Source organism: Labrus bergylta, chromosome 9, assembly GCF_963930695.1.
Source record: "Labrus bergylta chromosome 9, fLabBer1.1, whole genome shotgun sequence".
Taxonomy (NCBI): Eukaryota; Metazoa; Chordata; class Actinopteri; order Labriformes; family Labridae; genus Labrus; species Labrus bergylta.
Genome location: NC_089203.1, coordinates 938926 through 964394, shown reverse-complemented (window position 1 = coordinate 964394; position 25469 = coordinate 938926). Strand labels below are relative to the sequence as shown.

Genomic DNA, 25469 nt, shown 5'->3' with positions numbered 1-25469 from the left:
TTATCAAAAAGGTCATATTTTGCCTTTTTTGGGGTTCGTATATTTAATCTATGTACCTCCTAAAGTATGTTCACAATAGCTAAAGTTTGAAAAAAGTGTCTGTTTTCATGTACTGTCGCTTCTGACTCTCTCTCTAGGCTCTGAAGTGCCCACGTTCAGAGTCCCCACGTGTGCCAAGTCTGATCTGATTGGTTGGCCGGTCGGCTCTGTTGTAATTGGTCAGTCGCTCAGCACGGTTCTCAGAAATGTCACGCCCCTTTTACCATATTGGTAATATAGCAAAAACACCGGTATGCAAACAGCAATGGCCGGTTTTCAACTTCACCAATCTGACATAGAGGAGGAACAAACACAACAACCTTTGCCACGAAGGCATGAGCACGGTGTTTCAGTGTTGTAGGTGTTTATTTTGCAGCCTGTTCAGATTTAATATGTGTTTAATATATGCTAATCGGGTAGCTACAATGAGTTGTTTAGGTGTAGGCTAAGTGTGGAAACTGCAGCTAAATACTTACCGAAGCAAACACTGTGTGCTGCAGAATCCCATGATAACTTACAACAACAACATAGCAACAGTAACACACAGCTTATGTTTGTATCAAGTCTTTTTATCAAAAAAACTCTCACTGTTATTGTGTTGAAAAATACTTTAGCCTCTTCCAATTTCACTGACTGGAGCTACCAGCATATTTCCCCAATCCAAAAATATATCTTACTCGTGGCTTCACAAAGTTTGGCTTGATTACAATATGATTATTGGCCACAAATGTGTTCTGTACAATACATTTTTATTGTATTTACATTAGTACTGTACGTTGTTTATTGCAGCGACTCACTTTGTTCTGCATTGTAAATCACCTCCTTGATGTGATTAAAAATTCAATGAGCAATTGTATCAATGACATCAAAGACTGCTATAGTTATTTTGACTACAAAAGCCCAGGTGATAATCACGTGTTTGTTGGATCAATATCTCATGCAATAATGTTTCCCCCTCTGTCATTATTTTCCTTCTTATTGAACATTATTTCATTTTAATCAGTATATTGAAAAAAGAGAAAACACCACCCCCCCTTACGAAAAAGTTGAAAAAAGACAAAACACCCCCCTTTACATAAAAGTTGAAAAAAGACGAAACACTCCCCCTTACGAAGAAAATAGAACAATTCTCCTTATCTCCTCCACTCTGTCTCCTCACCTGTCTGTCTTTCACCTCCACTCTGTCTCCTCACCTGTCTGTCTTTCACCTCCTCCACTCTGTCTCCTCACCTGTCTGTCTTTCACCTCCTCCACTCTGTCTCCTCACCTGTCTGCTTCTTACCCCCTCCACTCTGTGTCTGCTCACCTGTCTGTCTTTCACCTCCTCCGCTCTGTCTCCTCACCTGTCTGCTTCTTACCCCCTCCACTCTGTGTCTCCTCACCTGTCCGTCTTTCACCCCCTCCGCTCTGTGTCTCCTCACCTGTCTGTCTTTCACCCCCTCCGCTTTGTGTCTCCTCACCTGTCTGTCTTTCACCCCCTCTGCTCTGTGTCTCCTCACCTGTCTGTCTTTCACCCCCTCTGCTCTGTGTCTTCTGTGTGTCTTTCACCTCCCCTTTCACCTGTCCCCTCCGCTCTGTGTCTCCTCACCTGTCTGTCTTTCACCTTTAACGCCTGCAGAGTCAGAATCCCCTTTGTACACACCTCCATTCATTGCTTCCTCCGTCATCCACCCACATTCATCTCACACTTGGGTGATCGGCGCGGGAGAGTGATTGAAAAAAAAGTCAGTGAGTGTTACCTCGGCATAGAGCGTGTTTGAAGTCCGTGTTATAGCCGTTTGTTAAAATCTTCGTCGCTGGAGGTCCGTTGCAGTCAGGCCCGATTATCTGTTGGATTTGTTTATTTCCCTGTTCCTGGCGGATCAGCTGTTCCCTGGAGTCAGGAGATGCCGGTCGCAATGGAGCAAAGCCAACTCTGACTTAACCTACTGACAGACTTAAAAAACGTCGTTACCGTGAGTACCTGCTGTGTCTTCTGTTCGTTTTTGTTTTTGTTTTGATTGTTGCACCGCGAAGAGAGACGCTGGTTTTCTTTTCACTTTGTTTCCTCATTTGTTTTCGAAGCCCGCGACAAAACCAGGAGCGGAGTTTTTGTTTCGTATTTGAACATTGAACTGAAATGGACTGAACTGTGGTTGTGGGTATACCGGAGCGGACTTTTGCCGGAAGGGACTGAACTTTGATTTACAAACACAGACTGTAAAACGCGCACACACATTGCGCACATTCATTTTGTTTGCAGTGTGGTTGATATAAATTGTGAAAATATATTTTATTGAAATTGCCTTGCTGTTTTGTTTGATTGTTTTGTGGCTCTTGTTTATGTCATATTTTGTGCAGGTTGACTATTTTTTGTTTGCATTTAATTTTTATTTGTCAGAGTTGACTCTGACTGGCACCCCAAATTAAAACCTTGTCAAACCCGCTACAACCTCTTCCACTCTGTGTCTCCTCACCTGTCTGTCTTTCACCTCCTCCACTCTGTCTCCTCACCTGTCTGTCTTTCACCTCCTCCACTCTGTGTCTCCTCACCTCAGAGAGAGAGAGGTGGAGATTTTTTTGATTTTTAAAGCACAATTTATTTGCCGCTCACATACAATATACACATTTATATTAACATTTAAATTATTTATTTAAAAACTGTTCTTTGTTTTTTGGTTGTTGAATAAATAAATAAATATATATATCATATTGTCAGCACATTCCCAAACTCCAGGTCATCATCTGCCACATCACATGAAACAGTCTGGAAACACCACACAGTCCTGAAAGTGTTCAGATCTCCCGTAACCTTGTAAAAATTAAAATCCAGCAGAATCCTCGACCTGATGAGTCCCACACACACAGTGACAGGGAAAGTGGTTTCCCCCCCCTCCACCTTCCTCCTCCGGCTCACATACACCGCCATCTTGGCCTGGCCCAACACAAAGTTTAAAAGCTGGCTCTTCTCCTTCTTCTGGCAAGTGTATTTAAAACCACAGATAAAAACCTCTCTGGTAAAAAGCTCAGTAAAAGCAGTAAAAACAGAAACAGTGCAGACAGTCAGTGACATCCAGTGAAACAATGAAAAACAGTCTCTCTCTGTGTGCAAAATCAAAAAGAGTTCACTGCCACGACCCCATGGAGGATCCTCCACTGTAAGTCCACTGTAACCTCCAGGCCGGCCCGGACCCTCCTAAGCCCAGGTGAGTCCTCCATGGGGTGTCAGTTCGTCCGCTCAGTTTGTTTCTGTTCAGTTTAATTACCATCAAACGATAAAAAGCCTTTCCTAAGGCGTCCTGCAGAGAGGCCTGAGGACAGTGGTCCAGAAGGATACCTGCACAGTTGTTCAGGTCCACAGTGAGCTGGATGGAGGGGAAGTGGTCCTGTATGTCAGGTGTAGTCCGACCAGAGGAGAAAGAGTCCAACATCTGGAGCCTGCGACACTTAGTTTCTCCTTCCAGCTTTTCTTCCAGGAACTTGCTGAACCTCATCCTCAGTTTTACAGTCAATCCTGCAGAGTTCTGCAGCTGGGGTCCAGCCAGCTCCACCACCTGGCCCAGAGTAGTGACCCCTGCAGTCTGGAACAGAGAAGACAGGTAGGGTCCTGCCCAGCTGGGATAGTCCAGAATTGTCCCATGAAGGACCGGTTCCTGCAGCAGCCAGTGTAGGGAGTCTGCCTGGTCCTGTCTCTGTTTTCTCACAAGGTTCCAGACATTAAAAACACTTTTATAAAAACTAGGCAGAGATGACCTGTTAAAATGGGTGCTGTCCATTAAAAACAAATTAAAATCCATACCCAGGTTATTAAAATGGTTAAAACACAATTTATTTGCCGCTCTCATACAATGTACACATTATTTATATTAACATTTAAATTATTTATTTAAAAACTATTCTTTATTGTTTATTATTATTATTTATCATATTGTCAGCACATTCTCAAACACCAGGGACCTCATGTATAAAAGACTGCGCAGCTTTTATACTGAAAAATGGTGTACTAACTAAATTGAAAAAGTGCTTACAGAAAGAAATTTCCACATGTAAAAAACCTTGCGTACGTCTGTTCCTGCGCACCTTTCCTTTACACATCACCATTAACGTGAAATTGAGCGCAGCTGCACATGCAACTTGGCCCGCCATGTCTCCGCCCATGAATTAGTATGCAAATTACTATAAATACCACACATGACCATGTGACCTTTTGTCTGAATAACTATGGCAAAAAAAAAAGAAACTTGACTGAGAGTGAAATTGAAGTGCTCATCACCGAGGTGGAGGCCAGAAAACAAATATTATTTGGTGGTCTTTCCTCAGGAATGAGTAACAAACGTAAGATGAGTGAGTGGCAGTGTGTCACTTGTGCTGTTAACACAGCCGGTTTGGAGTAACGCATAATGGCCGAAATTAAAAAGAAATGGTCTGACATAAAAGTCGATGTAAAAAGAAGGGTAGCTGCATATTGGCAGAGTGTGGAAGCCACAGGTGGGGGCCAAAGAAAATCAGAGCTGACACCTCGCGAGGAGAGAGCGGACTCGGGTATTGGGGAAAGCACACGTTCTGGAATCCTTCCAGAACACATGTACTTTATTCCTCTTGGTAAGTACATAAAATACACATCTGTTAGTCACATGTTACATTCAACTTTTAAGCACTATAATCAGGCTGGACACACGAGTTACAGGAAGTGATATAATTTCCTTTATTGTCACAGGTAATGTGGAAACTGGGGAGAGCAGTAACGCTTCACCACTAGCCAAAGTGAGCCAGGAGGAGGAGAGGCCAACGTCTCCAGTGCAGCTGCCCATGCGCTCTAGGAGGAGCACTGAGGATGAAATGTACAATTATTGTTTTTTATTTTTCTAATTTTAGTTGAAAATATAGTTTAATTATTACATTTAGAATGGCTATTGTTTTGGTATGGTCTGTGTTTACTATGCAAGCAGTGAATAAAATAATGATTAAATATGTGTCATGGGTCCTACATGTCTCTACATCCACCTTGATTCCACCCTGTATCCACCCTTCCAGTGGTACCAAGATATCCTGATTTTTAGCACCAAACCTATCCTAATCTCCACCTTAGAGTTTTGAAATACCCAAAATCAACATTTGATCTGGATTCTGGGCAGGATTGGATTACCAAATCCGAATCCCTCTTTTGTAGGATCAGGATCCTATCTCTGCTTTTGAAATACACGATTTTGAGATTTAATCCTATCCAGATCATTCTGATCCAGATTCAACTTTTTTTTTAAACTGGGCCCAGGGGCCAATTGCCTCAATCATGTTTGGGAATGCTTTAAAGATTGTTTTGGGGGGCTTTTGTGCCTTTACTGGAGAGACAGGACAGTGGATAGGTTTGGAAATCAGGGAGACAGAGTAGGGATTGACATGCGGGAAAGGAGCCACAGGTGGGATTTGAACCTGGGCCACCCACCTGGAGGACTACAGCCTCCATACATGGGACACGCGCACAAACCACTGCGCCACCAGCGCCCTATGTTTGGGAATGCTTTAAGTGTGCCTTTAGGGGGACACGCCATTGAAAAGGGATCATGGAAACAAGTATTTGATGAAGGAGAGAAATTGAATGAAAGACATAAATAAACTGAACAAATGGCTGGATGAAATGCAACAGCCCTTACTAGAAGTGGACTGTTTCAAAAGATAAGCTCAGATAAGATACACTTTATTGTCAGACACGCCATTTCCCACATTGCGACCTCAATAGTAGAGGACATCACACATCCACCAAACATCACCCTTACCTTCCCACAGGACTGAAGTACAGAGCACTGCCTTGCTAAAGGGCTTGCTTTGGGAGGAACCTGATCCCAGGCCAGGGTGTGTACAAGGGGCAACCTCCAGTCTCGAAAAATGAAGCCAATGCGGAAGTACAAAAAACTGCAGTTCCTCGAGGTTCCGCTTGAGGCTGGCTGCAGAAGCGCCGAAAGTGCCATAAGCCCACAGCCAAAAAAGCCCGTTTTTACCACAGGAATTAACATGTTTACAGCCTGGTTCAAAAAACGAGATATATCTGATAAGTTGACGGCCCCTTGTCCTCACACTGTGGAGGGGGAATTTTTTTATAACTCATCGGATTTTATTCTATTAAGGAAAACGACTATGCCCATATTTGGTTGTGGCAGATTTGATTGACAGCTCTGCGCGCTGCATCTGTCTGTCAGGTCAGCAGGTCAGGAGGCTAACAGCTTGATCCGTCTGATTTCTCCTCTTTTTTACTTCGTTTGGAGAGTTTGTTTAACACATCTGACAACATACATGGCTTGCTGTGCGGTTAACAGACCATCCAAGAAGTTGATGCTTCAGTTTTCTTCGGTAAGTGATATAGTAGTGTTATATTTACTGTACACTTGTGTGTCTGTATTTATATTTACGGACCTAGCTTGTTTAGCGTTCGCTTGTAAACCAGTCGGCTAACTGTGTAGCTCATTATTTATGGTCAATGGTTTAGAAATGTTTGTTGTTAAGATGTTGTTGTTGAAAATAGTGAGTTTGTGTGATGTTAGAAGCTGAAGGTTCACCTCGGTAGTTAACCACAGACTGTAAATATGGTTATCTGACGTTATGATGAATGTTATACTCCACGTAAATGTGGACATTAAAAAACAAACTTTGTGTAGTAATTATCCGTCAGTAACATAAACTGAACTCAACTGAACCTAATATGCTGTGTAGGTTATAGAGGATGACATTAAAGTTACATGGTTGATGTAGTGTCTTAAGATTTGGGCAAACTGTTCATAAATTTAAAAAATAAATGCACTTTGTAAGAGCATCTGTAACCATTAAGAACTATATTAACCATATTAATTTTCACTGAACTCATTCACAGACTATAGCAGTAGAAATATAAAATATAAATAACATATGGAATGAAAATAAGATATAAATAACATAGATATAAAGTATAAGAAATAGTTTGAAGAATACAGCCATGTATCGAGCTCATGTTAATAATAAATGAGTTACTGTATGTTCTGTACTAAAGCACAGAGAGTAGGGACCTGTTAATGATTTAAATAATTCAGGTTATATTTGTTTCATGTTAAGATGAAGTACTATCCACAATAAATTGCTTAATTTTTCCTCAAAATCTGAGACCATTTGATGTGGAATATCATTGTGCAAGTGAAGTGTCTGACGTAACTAGGACAGAGATAATATACTGCTCCTTTAAGTTTATAACGTGTACATCTGGAGAGAGTTTGTATCTGAAGGAGATTTAGGAGTCCCCTCAAGTTGAATGTTTACATTGAGGTGTTGTGTAGGAGTATTGCCAAATATGGATGCGTTACATGATGTTTTTTATGACCCATGACGAAAAGCAGATGTTTAGATGCATATAGGCGATTGTCTCTGTATGTTCGCGAGAGATCATTATTTGGCTTCTTGATCCTCCTGGTCAGACGTGACCAGTGACTCTGTTTCTTGCTTAAATAGAATTATACTCTTTGAAAGCAAGTCAGTCTCAACGGCGAATTTCTTCATCATCAAACATATCAACAACAAGGAAATCCACATCACAAGTGAGTGAGAGAGCTGAAAATAGCATGATTACAATAAGGTTTATCTTCTTAACTTTAAATAGATGTTGATTACCTGAAAACTGTACCTTTGTTGTCTGGGTAGTACACTGTTGAATTTATAATTGTACACTTACACACAGATGAATACAGAAAATGCACAAACAAATGATTTAATGAATAACTGATATTTTCTCTCTTTCTTTGCCATCCTGAAGACCCCTCACTAAAAGTCCATGTTCTCCTGGATCCATGTCACATGCTCGAGCTTCTTCAGAATGACTTTTCAACAGTCAAAGTTCTGCTGAGAGATGTCCAGCAGATAAGACGGCAGTACATGAAGGAGCTCCACAGGCTTCAGGAGGAGGAGGAGGGTTTGCACCTTGGAAGACTGTATTCATGCTTCAGCTGTTCAAATAACAATAGATCTCCTCCAAACAACTTGCAATCAAACCATTTTCTCCCATTTTTACACTCCCATTTTAAACCCCTTTGTCCAGTTTAGATGGGAGAAGTTGATATTATGTGATATAGATCAGGGAAGACTACATTTCTAAATCATTTTTAACTGTGTTTTTGTTCACAAGTTATTGATCTTATTTACTCTCCATGTATCTTGATTTAAGAATGGGGCTGTGTTTAAGGGCAAATTTTGTAATGACTCTGTTCCATCCCACTTTCAGAAAAGAACTACATTAGTTTTTGGTAAAAAAAAATGTCGAAAGAATAAGAAGTTGTGTAAAAGTAGACTTCCTTCCCTTAGCTATTGAGTTGAGCATTAATGCACATTTTAGGCATTTTCATTTCAAGTCTGAAATGTATACTCATAAGTAAACATAAAGGAGTGCATTTATATAGAAATATTTATTTAATCTGAAAAACAACATTAAAAAAGTCTGTTTTTACAGCAGAGATGAACATGTTTACAGCTTGGTACAAAACAAACAAATAGGTGTGATTAGCTCATGTCTCGATGGACACACACTGTACGGGGGGGGATGTTTTGATGACTCATCAGTTTTGATTTGATGAAGGATAAGAGTTATTCACAATAAGGCGTGTAGCTGACCAGCTTGACAGGCGGGTGCAGTGTAATGGTTTGTCAAGAGGCTTAAAACCCGTCTCAGCTCCAGCTCTCAGCCTGTGGGTGTCATCACTCAGGCCATCCGGGGGAGACCTCCCTCACAGCGAGCTGTTGAAGAGAAGCAACTGAAGTCCACCCAGAAGAACCAACAAATGCAGATGTTGTTGAGGCTCAGGTTTCTTCCTCTGTCTCTGCAGCTCTCTGGGCACCTCGACGGACAAGTCACCAATAATCCACACTGTGTCTATAGGAGAAATACAAAGGTGCCTCAGACAAGACAAAATGTACAGTTAACTACATGTGACAGCTCAGGGTGTTTTTTTGTTATGAGCCACATCTGCAGGAATAATATTGAACAAGGTAGCTGCAACTCATAATAATAGATGCCAGTCTTAAACACTATTTTTTCTAATACTTAAAGTTTTTGGTGTGAAGCTGACACTGTCCACAGACTCCATGACTTCACGGGGTTCAATAGAAAACAAATGTCTTATCATAAATACTATATAATTATTTTTCAATTGTCATGTTCACCGTCATCACTGTTGACATCAGTAAATATAAGACACAGACATTCCTCTTTTTTGTCAGAACAGTAACATGAACTGTATGCTTTGTAATATTGATTTCTTCTAGATGTCTCACATATTTATTTACAATCTATGGATAAAACTTTGTTAATGTATTGCTCTGCTAACACTGACAAAGTCTAACTGCTCTGACAAATGACTAATAACCATAATTGTATATTTAAAAAAGTGTAGTTTTAAGACTTTAATTAAATATTTGGGTTGAATATAATTAGTTTTAACTGTGTTGTAGAAAAGTTAAATGTTAACTTACTGTTTATAGAGTTTTCTCAGGACGAGCAGGAATAGGGGATGATACAGCCTAGCCGTTAGCTATGCTGTCAAGTGGACTGCTAACGTCAAGCTGAATGGGCAGAGTTAAGTCCCGCTGGTCCCGCCCTACTGCTGTTGATCCATGGTTGATCCGAAGTTAGGTTGAAACTGCAAATCCAATATGGATGCGGCCGTCGATTGGACTCATTTTCTGCCTATGTAACAGACGGGTCAGGGTTCATCCAGTAATATTTACGGTCTATGGGTGTGTACTATTGACTGTTGTTTCAGGTTATTTGTTTTCTGCTGTTTGTTTTGTGTACATACCCCAGAAGGGATAATTATGCACTGATCCTGCATGTTGATGAAGTTGGAACAGTTAATATGTAAATTAAGTTTAACATAAAGGACACTTCATGCAGAGGTGCAAAGGGGAGTCTCTGGAACTGGAATTGTCAGGTCTTCACCCTGATGGAGGATAATAAAGCCATCACTTTATCTTTCCAAGATTGGTTTTAGATGATGTGAACTTTCCCTTTTCTGTATCAGATCACATCATCATTCCTGTAATCTACTCTAGCTTAATAACCCTACCTGCTGATTTGGAAAATAACTTAGAAATAGTGTTTTCAACAAAACATATGAATTAAACTACAGTGAGTCCTGGGCTTATTGTTGTGCATTTGATTTTCCTTTCGCATAAAAAACAACAACAGGATGTGACGTAACAAGGTGGAGTCCTGCTGCTTAAGGTTGTGTGAAACATGTATGGATCTTGATGCCAGTGTCGTTGAATATGAATTAAATATTAATTCACATGCATATGACAGACCCCAGCCTTATAATAATGAACCTGTTTGGAATCAAAGAGACCAGGACCTGGGGCCTTGACTACGTAGAGAGTTCAACATACCCATGTGACTTCATGTGACTTCAAAGTTACCATCGAGTTTCAGAGAGTGCGTTCACATAAAAGGGGAGGAGTTAGCTTCATTAAACATATCACAATCATCACTGAGTCTCCCGTCAACAGATCATCATATCTAACAAACTCTGAACAAACTATATTAATAATATAAAGAGGTTTAAAACCAACCCAGAGACTAAAGTTACACAGCTCCAGGAAGTGTTCTGTAAAGGGAACTAAAGCGGGTTGTTTCCACCTGGACCATTGAATGTGTAACACATGAGTAAACGTTCCTGCTGAGCATACACGTGATTCTCCATGTCTTTATTAATTATCGTTAGGGTGGTAACGTAACATGGTGTCAGAAGTAAAAAATTTAACCAAGAAGAGAGAGTGAAGATGAACTAAACCTGAATAAATAAAACAATAACTATGGAAGAGGGAGGACGAGTGAATGCGCCACAGTTGGCTCCGTTGTCACCTCCAGGCAAGTGTGACTTCACCAATGCTAATGAATGGCCGCGGTGGATGAAGCGGTTTGAACGCTACAGAATAGCGACGGGACTGGATAAGCAGTCACAGGAGTTTCAGGTGAATGCCTTCATGTATGCAGCCGGTGATGACAACGAACACATATTAAATGTGTTGCTGCTGACAGAAGAACAGAAAAAGTCATACAATGCGGTGACGGAGGCTTTCACAGCACACTGCGTCAGAAAGCAGAACGTTATCTTTGAAAGGGCATGCTTCAACAGGCGAAATCAAGAGCCGGGTGAGAGTGTAGAGTCTGTTATAAGGGCAGTACATACACTTGCTGAACACTGTGAATTTGGGGCTCTGAGAGAGCAGCTAATAATGGACCGAATTGTTGTCGGCATAAGAGACGCTAGACTATCAGAAAGTTTACAGTTGGATGCCGACTTGACTCTGGAAAAAGCTATGGCTAAAGTGAGACAGAGTGCAGCAGTTAAGAAGCAGCAGCTAGGGCTACGAGGGGCAGAGCCAACAACACATGTTGAAGAGATAAAAAGTAAAAGCACAGATATGACAAAAGCTGTGAAAGGGAAAATGAACACAAAGTCATACGGATGCAACAGGTGTGGCAACCAAAGGAAACACCTTTGGAAAGACTGTCCAGCACGTGATGCTGAGTGTAGGAGGTGTCATAAAAAAGGACATTTTGCTAAGAAATGCAGGTCAGCCAGCAGTATCCAGGACATCACAGAGGCACATACAGAGAGTGAAGAGTGAAATGTGCTCTGAGGAGGAGGATGAATGGATCGAAACACTGCATTTAAATGGAGAACTGGATACAGGCGCAAGTGTCACAGCGATTCCAAGTAGCAGCTACTCCAGTCAAAGGCACGAGGCCCTGCAGCCGCCACACAAGGTGCTGTACGGACCAGGAAACCACAGACTGAAAGTAAAAGGACGCTTTAAAGGTGAGCTGAACATTGAAGATAAAACAACAGAACAGTACTTTCCAAGCCACTACTGGGTCTCCCTGCAATTAAAGCACTCAGACTGATTAAGCGGGTTCACTCTGTTCAAGCCCAGCAGCAGGACTTTAAAGCCCAGTACCCCACAGTGTTTGCAGGCTAAGGGAACTTGAAAGAGCCTTACAAAATTAAGTTGGAGTCAGGCGCAGTCCCATACGCTCTGTCATCCCCACGCAGAGTGCCAAAGTGCCAAAGTGCAAGCAGAGCTGAAGCGCATGGAGGACATGGCGGTCATTTCAAAGGTGACTCAACCTACACCCTGGTGCGCTGGCATGGTTGTGGTGCTTAAAGCTCAGCCAGGAAAGATATTACTGTGTGTGGACCCCCCTGAACAAGTGGGTGCAGAGAGAGAGATCTCCCAGCAGTAGACCACACACTAGCCATGATGGGAGGGGCGAAGGTGTTTACAAAGTTAGACGCAACGTCCGGCTTCTGGCAAATCCCCATGTCGGAGGAAAGCCAGCTCCTCACAACATTCATCACCCCATTTGGGCGATATGCATTTAATCGACTGCCATTTGGGATCTCTTCAGCCCCTGAGCATTTCCAGCGTCGCATGTGGCAGATGTTGGAGGGGTGCGAGGGAGTGGTGTGTCATGCAGATGACATTGTTGTGTATGGAGAAGACATTCATCAGCACAGCAAGAGACTGCACTGAGAGAGACTGCACTGCGGGCTGAGGAGGCTCGAGAAAGAAGGACTGACACTGAATGAAAAATGTGAATTTTCAAAAGACAGCATCATGTTTGTGGGCCACCGTGTCACAGCAAACATTGTGACACCTGATCCAGGCAAGGTCAGAGCCATCATGGAGATGCCTGAACCAACCGGGGTTGAAGGTGTGAGGAGAGTTATGGGAATGGCTAACTACTTAGGCAAATTTTTATCCCACCTTGCATCATACACTCGCCCCATTAAAGACCTGCTCAGTGAAAAGAATGAATGGTGCTGTGGAGCACCACAAAGAGAGGCGTTTCAGAGACTTAAAGCTGAACTGAGCTCACCATGGGTGCTGGCTTCATACTCGCCTACAGCAGAGACTTGTGTGTCAGCAGATGCCTCATCCTATCGGGGGCGGTCCTCAGCCAACAACAGACGGACGGAACGTGGAGACCGATTGTGTTTATCTCCAGAGGCCTGTCGGAAGCTGAAAAACATTCTGCACAGATCGAAAAGGAGGCTCTTGTGGCTACGTGGGCATGTGAATGACTGATGCCTTACCTCCTGGGCCTGGAATAGAGACTGACCATAAGCCTCTAGTGCCATTGCTGAGTACCAAGGCATTAGATGAGTTCCCCCCAAGAGTGCTCAGGTTCCAGCTAAGGAACCTTATCAAGAGCCCCTGTGAATCACACACTCACACAGGATGAGACAGAAAATGAGGCAGAGGTCAAAGTGTTTGTGGATGCAATTATCCAAAGCCTCCCTGCAACAGAAGCAAGACTGAAGGTCATTTAAGAAAAAGAGAAAGCAGACTGTGTTTGTGCGAAGCTCATCAGGTATTGTAAAACAGAGTGGCCTGAGAAACATGCCCTCCCTCCAGAGCTGGGGCCATACTGGCCTGAGAGAGAGACCCTCGCTTTAGCAGGAGAGCTACTTCTCAGAGGCCAGAGAATTGTTATCCCTCACTACATGAGACAGGATATTCTCAGCAACCTCCACAGTGGGCACCAAGGTATCGGCAAGTGCAGAGCACGAGCTCGCCAGTCTGTCTGGTGGCCAGGACTTTCAGTACACATCAGTCAGCTGGTGGAGAACTGTGCTGCATGCTCACAGCACAGAGCAGACCACAGAGATCCCTTGCTAACCACTTCAGTGCAAGAGAGACCCTGGCAGAGAGTGGGCACAGACTTGTTTTTCTGGGAGAAAAAGACTTATCTGCTTGTAGTTGATTATTTCTCCCACACAGATACCCACAGGCAAATGGGGAAGTGGAGCGTGCAGTTGCTACTGTGAAAGGACTATGGAAAGGAGGAGAAGATAAACTGAAAGCTTTGATGACATATCGTGCTACACCTCTGGAATGTGGTTATTCTCCTTCACAACTCCTCATGGGCAGACAGCTGCGCACCACCATACCACAGCTGCCAGCGTCCCTCCTGCGCCGATGGCCAAACATCAGAGGATTCAGGAAGTTGGAGAAGCGGGCAAAAGAGAATCAGCAGTGCATCTACAACCTGTGTCACAGAGCCCGCATCCCGCAGCCACTACAACGCGGCCAAAATGTGTGGCTTCCAAGAGAGAAGACACAAGGGACAGTTAATCAACAGGCTACAACACCTAGGTCATACATCATTCACACAGATTTAGGACAGGTTAGGAGAAACTGCACACACATGCGCCCTCTGACCCATTCACAACCTTGGACACCACCTGAAGCAGTTGTTACAACTCCAGAGCCGAGCAACATAGAGACTCACACAAACATCACCCCTGACACAAACAGTCACAAGCATACAGACACAACAAGCACATCCTATGTGACAGCCTCAGGAAGAGTGTCACGTCCTCCAGAGCGGTTGGACTTGTAAATATCTTTAGTTAAAACAGAAAGAAAAAGGACAGTTGTAAAGTAGAGACTGTGAAGGTGTGAAGAATGCAGTCTAATGTTTGATTGAGTTCTTTATGTGATGTTCTGTTATAAAAGAATAAGCAAGAGTTTTACCTCTGTGAGTGTTGGAAAATGTCACAGGCGGGTTGTTTCCACCCAGACCATTGAGTGTGTAACACAAGTTGTGAGTAAATGTTCCTGCTGAGCATACACATCATTCTCTGTGTCTTTATTTGTTGAGTTTTATGTTCTCATTCACATATAAATATACATGATGTGATGTGTAGTTTGACTTACAGTGTTCATATGTATATGTTTTATACAGCGTTTATTTTGTATGCACTTGAAGAACAGTGTACATGTTGAGATCTTATTTTGTTATTCATGACGTGACTTCCTGTTGTGATGCGTTATGTTTTGCGACCTACTTTACGTTAAGATGTAAGAGCGGGAGATTGGTTGTTGTATTCCATGGCTTCTGACGAAATGCTATTCCAGTTAGCTGTGAAGAAGAAATGAATAAAAGGTGACGTGATAACATCAAAGTGTGATTCTTGGTAACATGGCTGACGAAGCAGCCGACCCACCAGTTGAAGCAGTCAACCCAACATTATTAATTACTGTTAGGGTGCTAACATAACAGGAAGAACAACTGGCAGAAAAAAGAAACAACAGAGAGTATTAATGTCCAAACTACAGATTATTATAATTCAGTCCCATTGTTAGTTCACCTTGACGATAATAACTCCTTTTTTTTTTTATTTCTGAACTGCATGTGCGTGTCTGACTCTTTCATGTGGAGACTATAACAGTTTGAGAAGTTATATTTCAACTCTGATGATAACAGACAGAGTGGCAAGGAGACACATTCATATGAAAGTATCATTCAAAGACACAAGATATTCATATTTGTTTGTCTGTTTGTTTTTCTTATTTTATTTTATTTATTTATTTTTTATGGTTTTTCTTCATTTATGTTATTATTTTATTCTTTCCTCTCTCCTCTTGCTCCCTTAAAAATAAATCAATCTTTGGATACGTAAAAAACCCTGTACAATACCCCACTTGTAAGTTTCAGTCTTCCGAAGTATCCTCTTTGGTTTCCTTGTTCTTTAGCACCTCTTCCAACTTCTTGTCCTTCTCCTATGCATGAGTGTGAATAGACTCCTGGGTAGACTATTGTGAAAACAGACCACCTTCTAACCCTAACCCAGAGAACACGAGTCAGAAAACACGAGTCAGAAAACACGAGTCAGAAAACACGAGTCAGAAAACACGAGTCAGAGAACACGAGTCTGAAAGCACGAGTCAGAGAACACGAGTCAGAGAACATGAGTCAGAAAACACGAGTCTGAAAGCACGAGTCAGAGAACACGAGTCAGAGAACACGAGTCAGAAAACATGAGTCAGAAAACACGAGTCAGAAAACACGAGTCTGAGAACACGAGTCCTCCAGGTTGGATTATTGTAATTGTCTTTTGTCAGGGTGCTCTGGTAAGTCTCTAAAGACTCTTCAACTAATCTAGAATGCTGCAGCTCGTGTACTGACTAGAACTAGGAAAAGGGACCACATTACTCCTGCGTTGGCTTCTCTGCACTGGCTCCCTATACAATCTAGAATAGAATTCAAGATCCTTCTTCTCACTTACAAAGCTCTAAATGGCCAGGCACCATCTTATCTTAAGGAGCTACTAGTGCCGTACTGTCCCTCGAGAACATTACGGTCTCAGAATGCAGGCCTGGTAGTGGTACCTAAAGTCTCTAAATGTACTGTGGGAGGTAAAGCCTTCAGTTATCAGGCTCCTCTCCTCTGGAATCATCTTCCAGCCGGGGTCCGGCAGTCTATTTAAGAATATACCAGGGGAACTGGCACCTTGAGCTCCTCTCTCTCTCTCTCTCTCTCTCTCTCTCTCTCTCTCTCTCTCTCTCTCTCTGTGCATATACAGTACATTATATTACTGCATGTATCTATCTGTAAATCTCAGTCACAAACCACCTACTTTCCTGGGAGCTCTTGAGCTCTCTTACCCCAAATTCACACATACTCCGTGCGCACCGTGGTCCGTCAGCACTACGTTGTAATTAGCTGTCACTTTAGTCAATCATTGTGTTCACACAGGGCGCACTGCGGTCCGTCTCCGGCGCGTGCCACCAACGTCACTACGCTCTGCTCCGTTTCAAATACGCAGCGAGTCTATTTTCGCCAGAGTACGCTGCAGGCACGCGTCAAGCTGGACAGAATATGACAGTCCGGACAGGAAGTCAGACAAGGAAACACACAGAGCATCTGGTCAATTTCAAAATAAAACACAATATACGGACTCGCGATCATACTTTTAATAAAAATAATAATAATGTATACTTTATTGATCCCACGAGGGGAAATTTGTTTTTACACTCTGTCTAGTTAACATGCTCCGTCCGACAGAGCAAAACCGTGTATGAGTATGTGTGAATTGGGGGTTAGGCTCCTCGAGATCGTTGGTTGACGGCCTGCCAGAACAACCCCCCACGGGATCGTTGATGGACGGCTTGCCTGAACAACCCCCCCCCCCCTGCTCCCTATCCCTCTTCCTGCATTTTATCCCATCTCTCCCCTATCCCTTTCTTTGTCTTTGTAATATAGCAATAAGTAAAGTCTTTTACCTGCTTTTTGTAACATAACAATAATAGCCGTGTTCACATATGCACTCCGGATAATATCTAGATATTTACAGGAGGACATATGCTCCTCACAGCGGGGGAATTTCCATGTCAGAGGGGAGGGGGGGACTATCCCTGTCAGAGGGGAGGGGCCACGGGGGATTTCCCAACGTAAGACGTGACGTAAATAAACAACGCGGAAGTAGCGGCTGAAGCAACACAATCCGCTACACGACGTTATAATGAGAATATTTGCCTTTATATCAATGCTGTGTAATCGAATGTAATGACAACATCCACAAAAGAGTGGAGAACAACATACTGACGAACAGAAAACATAATGCAGCCGTTTAATTACGTTCATGGAGATCGTAGTGGTCGCTTGCAGACACTTTAGCCGGTCACTGTATATAAACGTCATTCTCTTTTCATTGGCTGAAATTGAAATCTCCGGAGTATATTCGGCTGCGTTCAGACATCAGCTCACTTGAATATTCTGCGGATAAAATAATAGGGGTCTGGCCAGATAAACACCGGGTAATGTCCGCGCGAAAAATGAGGCTGTTTGCGTTCACACATAGCCTGAGTTTTTCAGAAAGATTTCCATATGTGTGAAAAGGGTTTAAGTAAGGTCTTTTTACCTGCTTTTTGTAACATAACAATGAGTAAGGTCTTTTACCTGCTTTTTGTAACATAACAATGAGTATGGTCTTTTTACCTGCTCTTTTGTAAAGTGTCTCGAGATAACACTTGTTATGAGTTGATGCTATACAAATAAAAATTGATTGTTGATTGAGTCTGAGAACACGATTCAGAGAACACGAGTCAGAGAACACGAGTCCCTTCTATGACCTAATACGATGTGAAAAACATTTAGCAGCTCAACTGAAAACAGCCACGTTTTCATCCAAATGAATGCCTTTTGGTGTTGTAATATAATCAAGCATTAATTAATTCCACCGCCATTATTCAACAAGGTTTAGTATAAATGTGAAATAAAAATTAAACTGCAAGTTGCTCTTTAAGTGAAATAAAACATTTCAAACCTTCACCTTCTCTTTCTTTGCTTCATCTCCATACATTTGTATAAAAGCCTGCAGCTTTCTGTTTTCTGTTTGTTTGTTCAATGTCAGCAAACACAGTTCAGAAAGACAAATTGACTTTAGCAAGAATCATCAGTTTGACAGTTTGTGACATCATATAAGTCCAGAAAAGGGGACGTCAGGTCACTTCACTTACAGACATTCACATCCAAACCTGCAACACTCGTAGAAAGTAGTGAGAAGTGTTTCTGATTGAAAGATGTTGAGAATCTGCAGCAGAAATCTGGTGAGTAACAAACTTGACTTCATTCTTCCAGTTCTGCAATGTGTTTGAACGTAATGTGACTCAGTCTGGATATCCTGTCACTCATTCACACTTTTTCAATAAATAAACTTGAGAAGTTAAAATAGGAGAGCACAACACAAAAGCAGTTTTTATGTACTTTTATGTTGTTTGTTTCTTCAAACCTTTATTGAGCAAAGACATTAGAGGATGTCATATGTCACAATTATTAACTAACACATTTGTTGTGTCCCTCAGGTGAAGGTGGGGATGTTGAAGCCCAGTAAGGTGATGAGACCTGCCGCTCTGCTTTCATACAGAAACATGGGTCAAGAGCAGGGTCTGCCCAAAATGCCCGTCCCCCCCCTGAAGCAGACCTGTGAGTTGTACCTGGAACTCCTGGAGCCAGCCGTGGAGCCGGCCGAGCTGCAGAGAACCAAAGAGCTGCTAGAAGAGTTTCAAAAAGCAGGAGGAGTCGGAGAGAGGCTGCAGAAAGGTCTGCAGAGAAAAGCAGAGAGAACGGACAACTGGGTGAGACTGATAAAAACACATTTACTGAGATTCATCCTGCAGTTTTAACTCTCTATTCACTAAAACACACGTGTTTCACTGTAATCTCTGCTTTTGAACTTCAGATTTAATTAAGACAGGCTCACTCTATCAGCTCTGTTTACTTATATATTAGGTCTTCATGTGAGAAAGAGATGAACTAAATGAAGAATATAGATTTCATCAGCAGCTGTTCAGGTCACAGCTGGAACTGTACCTGTGTGGTCTGATCACAGCTGAAAAACTCAATCATAGGTTTAAAACATCAGCGATGACCTCCAGTTAAACGGCCGCATGGAGTAGAAGTTTTAGTAGTAGTTTTTCTACACCGGTAAAACGAGGATCACTGCCCATTCACTGCTACAGTCTTATAACATCGACGCTACCTGGAGTTTTGCAAGTATCTGTGTCATTAAACTATATTACTTTCTAAATAATACATAGTCAGGTTTACTTCATAAGCTGGAATGTTAAGGGTTTAAATCATCCTGTCAAGAGGAGGAGAGTGCTTTCACACATCAAACTACTTAAAGCTGCAATCTCTTTTTTACAAGAAACACACATTAAAGGTTTTAATAGCGCTTGTCTAATGTCGCGGTGGGTGGGGTAGCACTTCCATTCCACTTTCCAGGGCAAGGCCAGAGGGGGTCCGATCCTTATCGGTCACAATGTTCCCTTTGAAAATCACAATGTAATATCAGATACAAACAGTCGCTATGTCATAGTCTCAGGTAAACTATATAACACAAAGGTAATCCTGACTAATATTTATGCTCCAAATGTGGATAATGCAGGCTTCTTTCAGCATTTTTTCTCTTCCTTGCCTGATCTGAGTTCATACTCTCTCATAGAGGGGGATTTTAATTGCAGGTTAGACCCTGTGCTAGATAGATCTTCTCCTAACCCCGGCATTCTCAATAGATCAGCCTCTCTTTTCAGTCTTTCCTATCCAACTACGCCACATCAGATGTTTGGCGACATCTCCACCCAACTAGGAGAGACTACTCTTTTTGTCTCGCATGTTCATCATACTTTCTCAAGAATTAATTATTTTCTTATTGATAACCAACTGCTATGATTTGCTTGCTCAACAACCTACAAAACACAGAACAAGAAATTTATCAAATACAATATGTTTTAATTTCAACATTACTTTACCAAACCATTTTTTATATAAAATGTGCCTCTTGTAAATAAAATTAAATAATTAATTTGCATGGCATACTCATAGGCTTTGTAATAATCAAACATTAGGTGCTTGTAAATAATAAAATGTTTTTACAAGTTTTTAGCAAAGAACACAAGCCTGTCCACTGCCTGTGGCACGTTGCAATGCCGCCCCTGGCCTTCCTAATAAAAAAACAAACTCAGCGTTACTGTCAGATAAAAATTTTATTGAATTTATGGAGGAGCAGATAGCTTTTTCTTCAGCACAAACATGTCAGCTGAGACCCCCAGCCTTGTTGTGTGGGATGCTATGAAAGCCTATCTCAGAGGTCAAATTATTTCGTACACTGTCAATATGAAAAGGGAGGCCAGAAGAGAACAGGATGCCCGTCTAACCCTAACCCCTAATGCCATTGGAGTAATAGATCGGCAATATGCTTTAGCGAAAGACCCCAAACTTTATAAATTGAGAACTGAACTTCAGACTAAGTATGACCTTCTCTCAACACATCAAGTTGAAAGACAGCTTAAGATGAGCAAAAGCATGTTTTATATTCATGGCGATAAATCTGGTAAGCTGCTTGCTAGTTAGCTGATATTAATATTAATACTTATTAATTCATTTAATGATGTCCTGAAAAATATGTGTAAATCACTGTCCTTAGTGTGAACATGAAGATTACCCCGATGTATTGATAGAAGCAGCACATCCATGTTTAGAGAATTTCGTTGGCTATAAGAGATGTCAGTCATGTAGACAGTTGCCTGTAATTGGCTGTCAGAACAGGGGGACGCACCTCCTTTCAACAAAGGCTCTCATTGGCTGTTATAGACTGCCATCAAGTTTGAGGAGAATAACATGTTTTGTTTTTTTATCAGTTCCATGGATCTTTATGGATCTAATGTGTTTGGATTAAATATTTTATTGATTTTAAATTGTGGGGACTAAATCTTCAAATGGTTAAAAGACGTTGTTTGATTGTAAATCGTCTGACCCGCACACACAGCTATAGTGTGTGTGTCTGCTGTCTTGGAAATTTGTAACCTGGTTATAAGGTCACATTGATGCAGACTTAATGATGATAAAAAGGATGGATCAAGTCTTATTATAGAATAATGATGTACGTCGCTTTGGATCTGCTTAATGAATTGTAGAATTGTAAGTCAATTATTATTCCAAGTCTAGAAGAAAAACAGTTTAATGATGTGGTTAAACTGAAAGGAGAATATGGATCAATGAGCGCAAACAACAGCAACTACAAAACATTCCACTGTCGGTCAACTAAAGGTCAAATCTGACGAATCAGGCTTAGTTGGGGATGGGTCTAATTGTGTCATTATGGTTTAATATTATCATGTAGTTTTTTTTTTATGTATATACTTAATTAATCCCTGACGGAAATTTGGTTTACACTCTGTTATTTATAGGGACATGCTTCTCACACACATAGGCCCGAATCACACACATGCACAAACAGGACCTGTGGACATGCATTAGTGGAGAGATGTCAGAGTGGGGCTGCTACAAGCTGCTAAGCAGAGAGCGATCAGTTTTGGGATCAAAATGAGACAATTTCACTTAAAAGGTTTTTATTTTGGGGCTTTTTTGTTTCTTTATTTATAGATAGGACAATGGATAGAGTCCAAAAGAGGGAGAGAGTGAATGGGAAATAACAATAGGTAAAGGTGCCATCAATAAGACAGACGAGTTGTATAAACATTCAGCCTGTCCAGTTGTCATGAGGGCAGAAATGAGCTCTAGAGACCCAAACTCTTTTTGTACCAGACTGTAAACATGTTTATTTCTGCTTTAAAGATGGACATTTTATCATGGGGCTCTATGAGGACTGACTCACTGCAGGAGACAGACTCTAGTGGACACTGGAGGAACTGCAGCTGTTAAGTTGGACATTTTAACATGGAGACTGCAGTGTAAAAGCGCTTTAAGTAGACAGAAGACTAGAAAAGCGCTATATAAGCTCAAGTCCATTTACCATTAACCCTTCAGTATCATTCGTTTTTACTATCCTTTTGAGTCATTCGTGGACAAAAATGTCCACTTCCAAAAACCATTCATAAAAATGATAGAAATATTTTTTCAAAACTTTTTTGGTTTGAATTTTTTAATCAACTTCAGTCCTGATCAAAACTATGAAATATTCAATTATTTTCAGGTTTTTAACCCTTTAAATGCCAGTTTTTTTTTTCTTTTTCTTTTGAAAAAACTATTTTCTATATCATATATGTTGGGGGCTGAGGGATTCATTTCAAATACAGTCTTGGATTAGTCAAAGATTATCAATATTGATGAAAATGCATTATTAGTTTTTGTGCAGTGTCTGATTTAAAGTTTGCCACTCTCTTGAGCCATTCTTGGAGAAAAATTTGCATGCCCTAAACAGCTGTAAAACTAGTATAGAACAATATTTTGAGTGTTTTGTTTTATAAAAACCTGTGAAATCATTTAATAAAACTGGCATTTAAAGGGTTAAAATTATATAAATAATTGAATATTTCATAGTTTTTAACAGGACTGAAGTTGGTTAAAAGAGTCAAAGCAAAAAAAGTAGAAAAAAATATTATTCTATTTTATTTTTACAGCATTATTAGGGAGCAGACATTTTCTCCACGAGTAGCTCAAGAGGGTAATGAATTAGTATTATATAAAGTAAAATAAAAATGGAATTTTTTAATTTATCAAGACAATAAACTCCCTAAGAAAAAACCTGCCATATGCAGTAACAGTCAAAATGATAGAAAGTGAAAAATTCACCCGTTTGGACAAAAATGTCCTTAGTGATACCCAAGGGTCAAATGTGAAAATGAACAAAATTCAACTGGCTGATTGTTAGAAACTGTCTCTTCTGTCTATTAATTTATACTTTATTGATCCCGCGAGGAGAAATTCGTTTTTACACTCTGTCTAGTTAACATGCTACACACACAGGCCAAAATACACAACAGGATTCTATGGACATGCACTGATGGAGGGGTCTTGGGGTGGGGGGGCTGCCCATGGTAGGCACGGGTTGGGTGCCTTGCTCAGGGCCACCTTGGCGGTGCTCAAGAGGTGGACTGGCACCTCTCCAGCTACCAGGCCACTTGGTCTGTGCTGGGACTTGAACCAGTGACCCTCTGATTCCCAACTGAAGTCCCTACAGACTGAGCTACTCCTGCCTCTAAGTTAATGCAGTGTGTGTGTGTGTGTCTGTGTGTCTGTGTGTGTGTGTGCGTGTGTCTGTGTGTGTGTGCGTGTGTCTTTTAGCAAACAGATGATTATGTAAAGAACCTCTACATGAAAAAACGGAAGCCTTTACCTATTTTTTCTAATATGGTGGGGATGTTACCGATGAAAGACTACACAACTATCCAGGAACAGATCGGGTAACACACACACACACACACACACACACACACACACACACACACACACACACACACACACACACACACACACACACACACACACACACACACACACACACACACACACACACACACACACACTCACACACACACACACACTCAAAAACACACATACTCTTATTGACAGTTATGTTTTTTAAGGTAAACCAATAAAGAAAAATGTTTCGATGTTAGACAATAAAACAATAAAAAATCCCCATGAAAAAAATATAATATAATTATAATTGGTTATTATAATGATAATAATTATAAGTGAAGAGAGAGAATGAATACAATTAAGAAATGTGAAAAACTGGAAAGATGCTTCTGTCTGAAAAAATAAACAAAAAGAGAAAATCAGATAATAAACAGACTCTATAATCTATAATAATAATAATAATGATCTATATTGATAATGCTGATTCATAACAACCATATTTTCTGTGTTCAGGTATGCTGCTGACATCATTCTGGGTTTGTTGGACTATAAGGAGAAACATGAAGCGTGAGTTTGAAAAACCAAACAAAAACTTTTCAACAGATTTTACTCTGTGACACTCCAGGCTTTAAAATATGTAAAATTGTATCAACTAAAGATGATCAATATATTACATTTTCACAGAAAGGGAGGTGTGATGTCACAGGAAGAAAAAATGTGGGGGGGGTTAGGGTTAACCCATTTTACTAATACTCCATGAGCTGAAATGTGGTTAATAAATGGCGTTAATAAACCAATGCTGAAGTGTAAAATCCTGCAGTTCCTCGAGTGTCCACTAGAGGCTGGCTGCAGAAGCACAGGAATTCACATACACACTCATTCAAAAAAGCCTGTTTTTACAGTAGAGATCAACATGTTTACAGCCTGGTTCAAAAACCAAATGGTGGGGACTTCCAGTGATGCAGATTGAGTGACAGCGCCCAAAGAGAGCTCCCGCATTTTCAGTGCAAATATCCATATTATTTACTTCTGTTGCAGTCCAAACTAGCATTAAACATTGTCAGAAGTTTATGGGATGTCCCTGGAGCAGTGCTGGAGAAATTTGCTTGTTAAAATGGCTTCCAAAACAGCTAAGAAGACTCAGGAAAAGAAGCACACTTGCTAGCAATGCTGACAAAGCACGAGATGGCGTAGCGGAGACAATAGAATCGGAACTGCTGAGCCCTGCAGTGGAAAAAATCTCAAGCGTGATAGAAGCAAAATTTGACTCCTTTCTTCAGAAAATTGGAGACATAACGAAGGAACTGCAGGAAACAAGTAAGCGGGTCGACGAAGCTGAACATCATATTACAGCTGTGGAGGACGGCAATGTTGAGACAGAGTAGCATGTGTTGTACCTGGAAAAAGCCGTGGCGTCGCTGCAGGAGCGCCTTGATGACCAGGAGGACAGAGGCAGATGCAAAAATCTTAGAATTGTTGGCTTGCCAGAATCCTGAGAGGGCAGCTCGGTGTTAAATTTCATGGAGTTATGGATCCCCAAAGTCCTGGCACCCACCATCAAGGCCGGAAAGATTAAGCTTAAAAGGGCGCACCGAGGGTCTGGCTGGCGTGGAAAGGAGCCGGGTCTCGGAAGCCTTATCCCTGCGTCATGATTGTGAGGTTCCATCATTTCGCAGGGATAAGTCTCGGGTGCTGGAGGCAGCCAGAAGGGCGAAAAATTTAAATTTGGAGGGAAACAGGATCTTCTTCTTCCAGGACTTCTCCAACGGAGCAGGTTACACAGCTATGGCCTTAACTATCCTGCTTCCTTGAGAATCACTGTAAACAATGCTACGAAGTCTTTTGACAAGCCCGAGGCAGCGCTGGCATTTATAAACACCCTGGGGGAGGCAAATACACCTGACAGATAAGCGTGAGTAATGTATCTGTGCACTGTTTACGGACGTTCAGTTAATTTTGTGCTAAAACTGCCACCAGGACACTCACA

The 25469-nt window shown here is 41.4% G+C and overlaps 1 protein-coding gene across 2 annotated transcripts in view; it reads left to right on the top strand.

The window, feature by feature from the left end:
* Positions 1 to 18277: 18277 nt before the first annotated feature.
* The window catches only part of LOC109996744 (carnitine O-acetyltransferase-like), a 30631-nt gene continuing 23439 nt past the window's right edge, over positions 18278 to 25469 (top strand). For both annotated transcript variants that reach the window (XM_065958953.1, XM_065958954.1), the window contains exons 1-4: positions 18278 to 18426; positions 18682 to 18954; positions 23405 to 23523; positions 23996 to 24049. In XM_065958953.1, the coding sequence (XP_065815025.1) occupies positions 18400 to 18426; positions 18682 to 18954; positions 23405 to 23523; positions 23996 to 24049 (473 nt within the window). In that variant the 5' untranslated portion in view covers positions 18278 to 18399. The remainder of the gene's footprint in view (positions 18427 to 18681; positions 18955 to 23404; positions 23524 to 23995; positions 24050 to 25469) is intronic.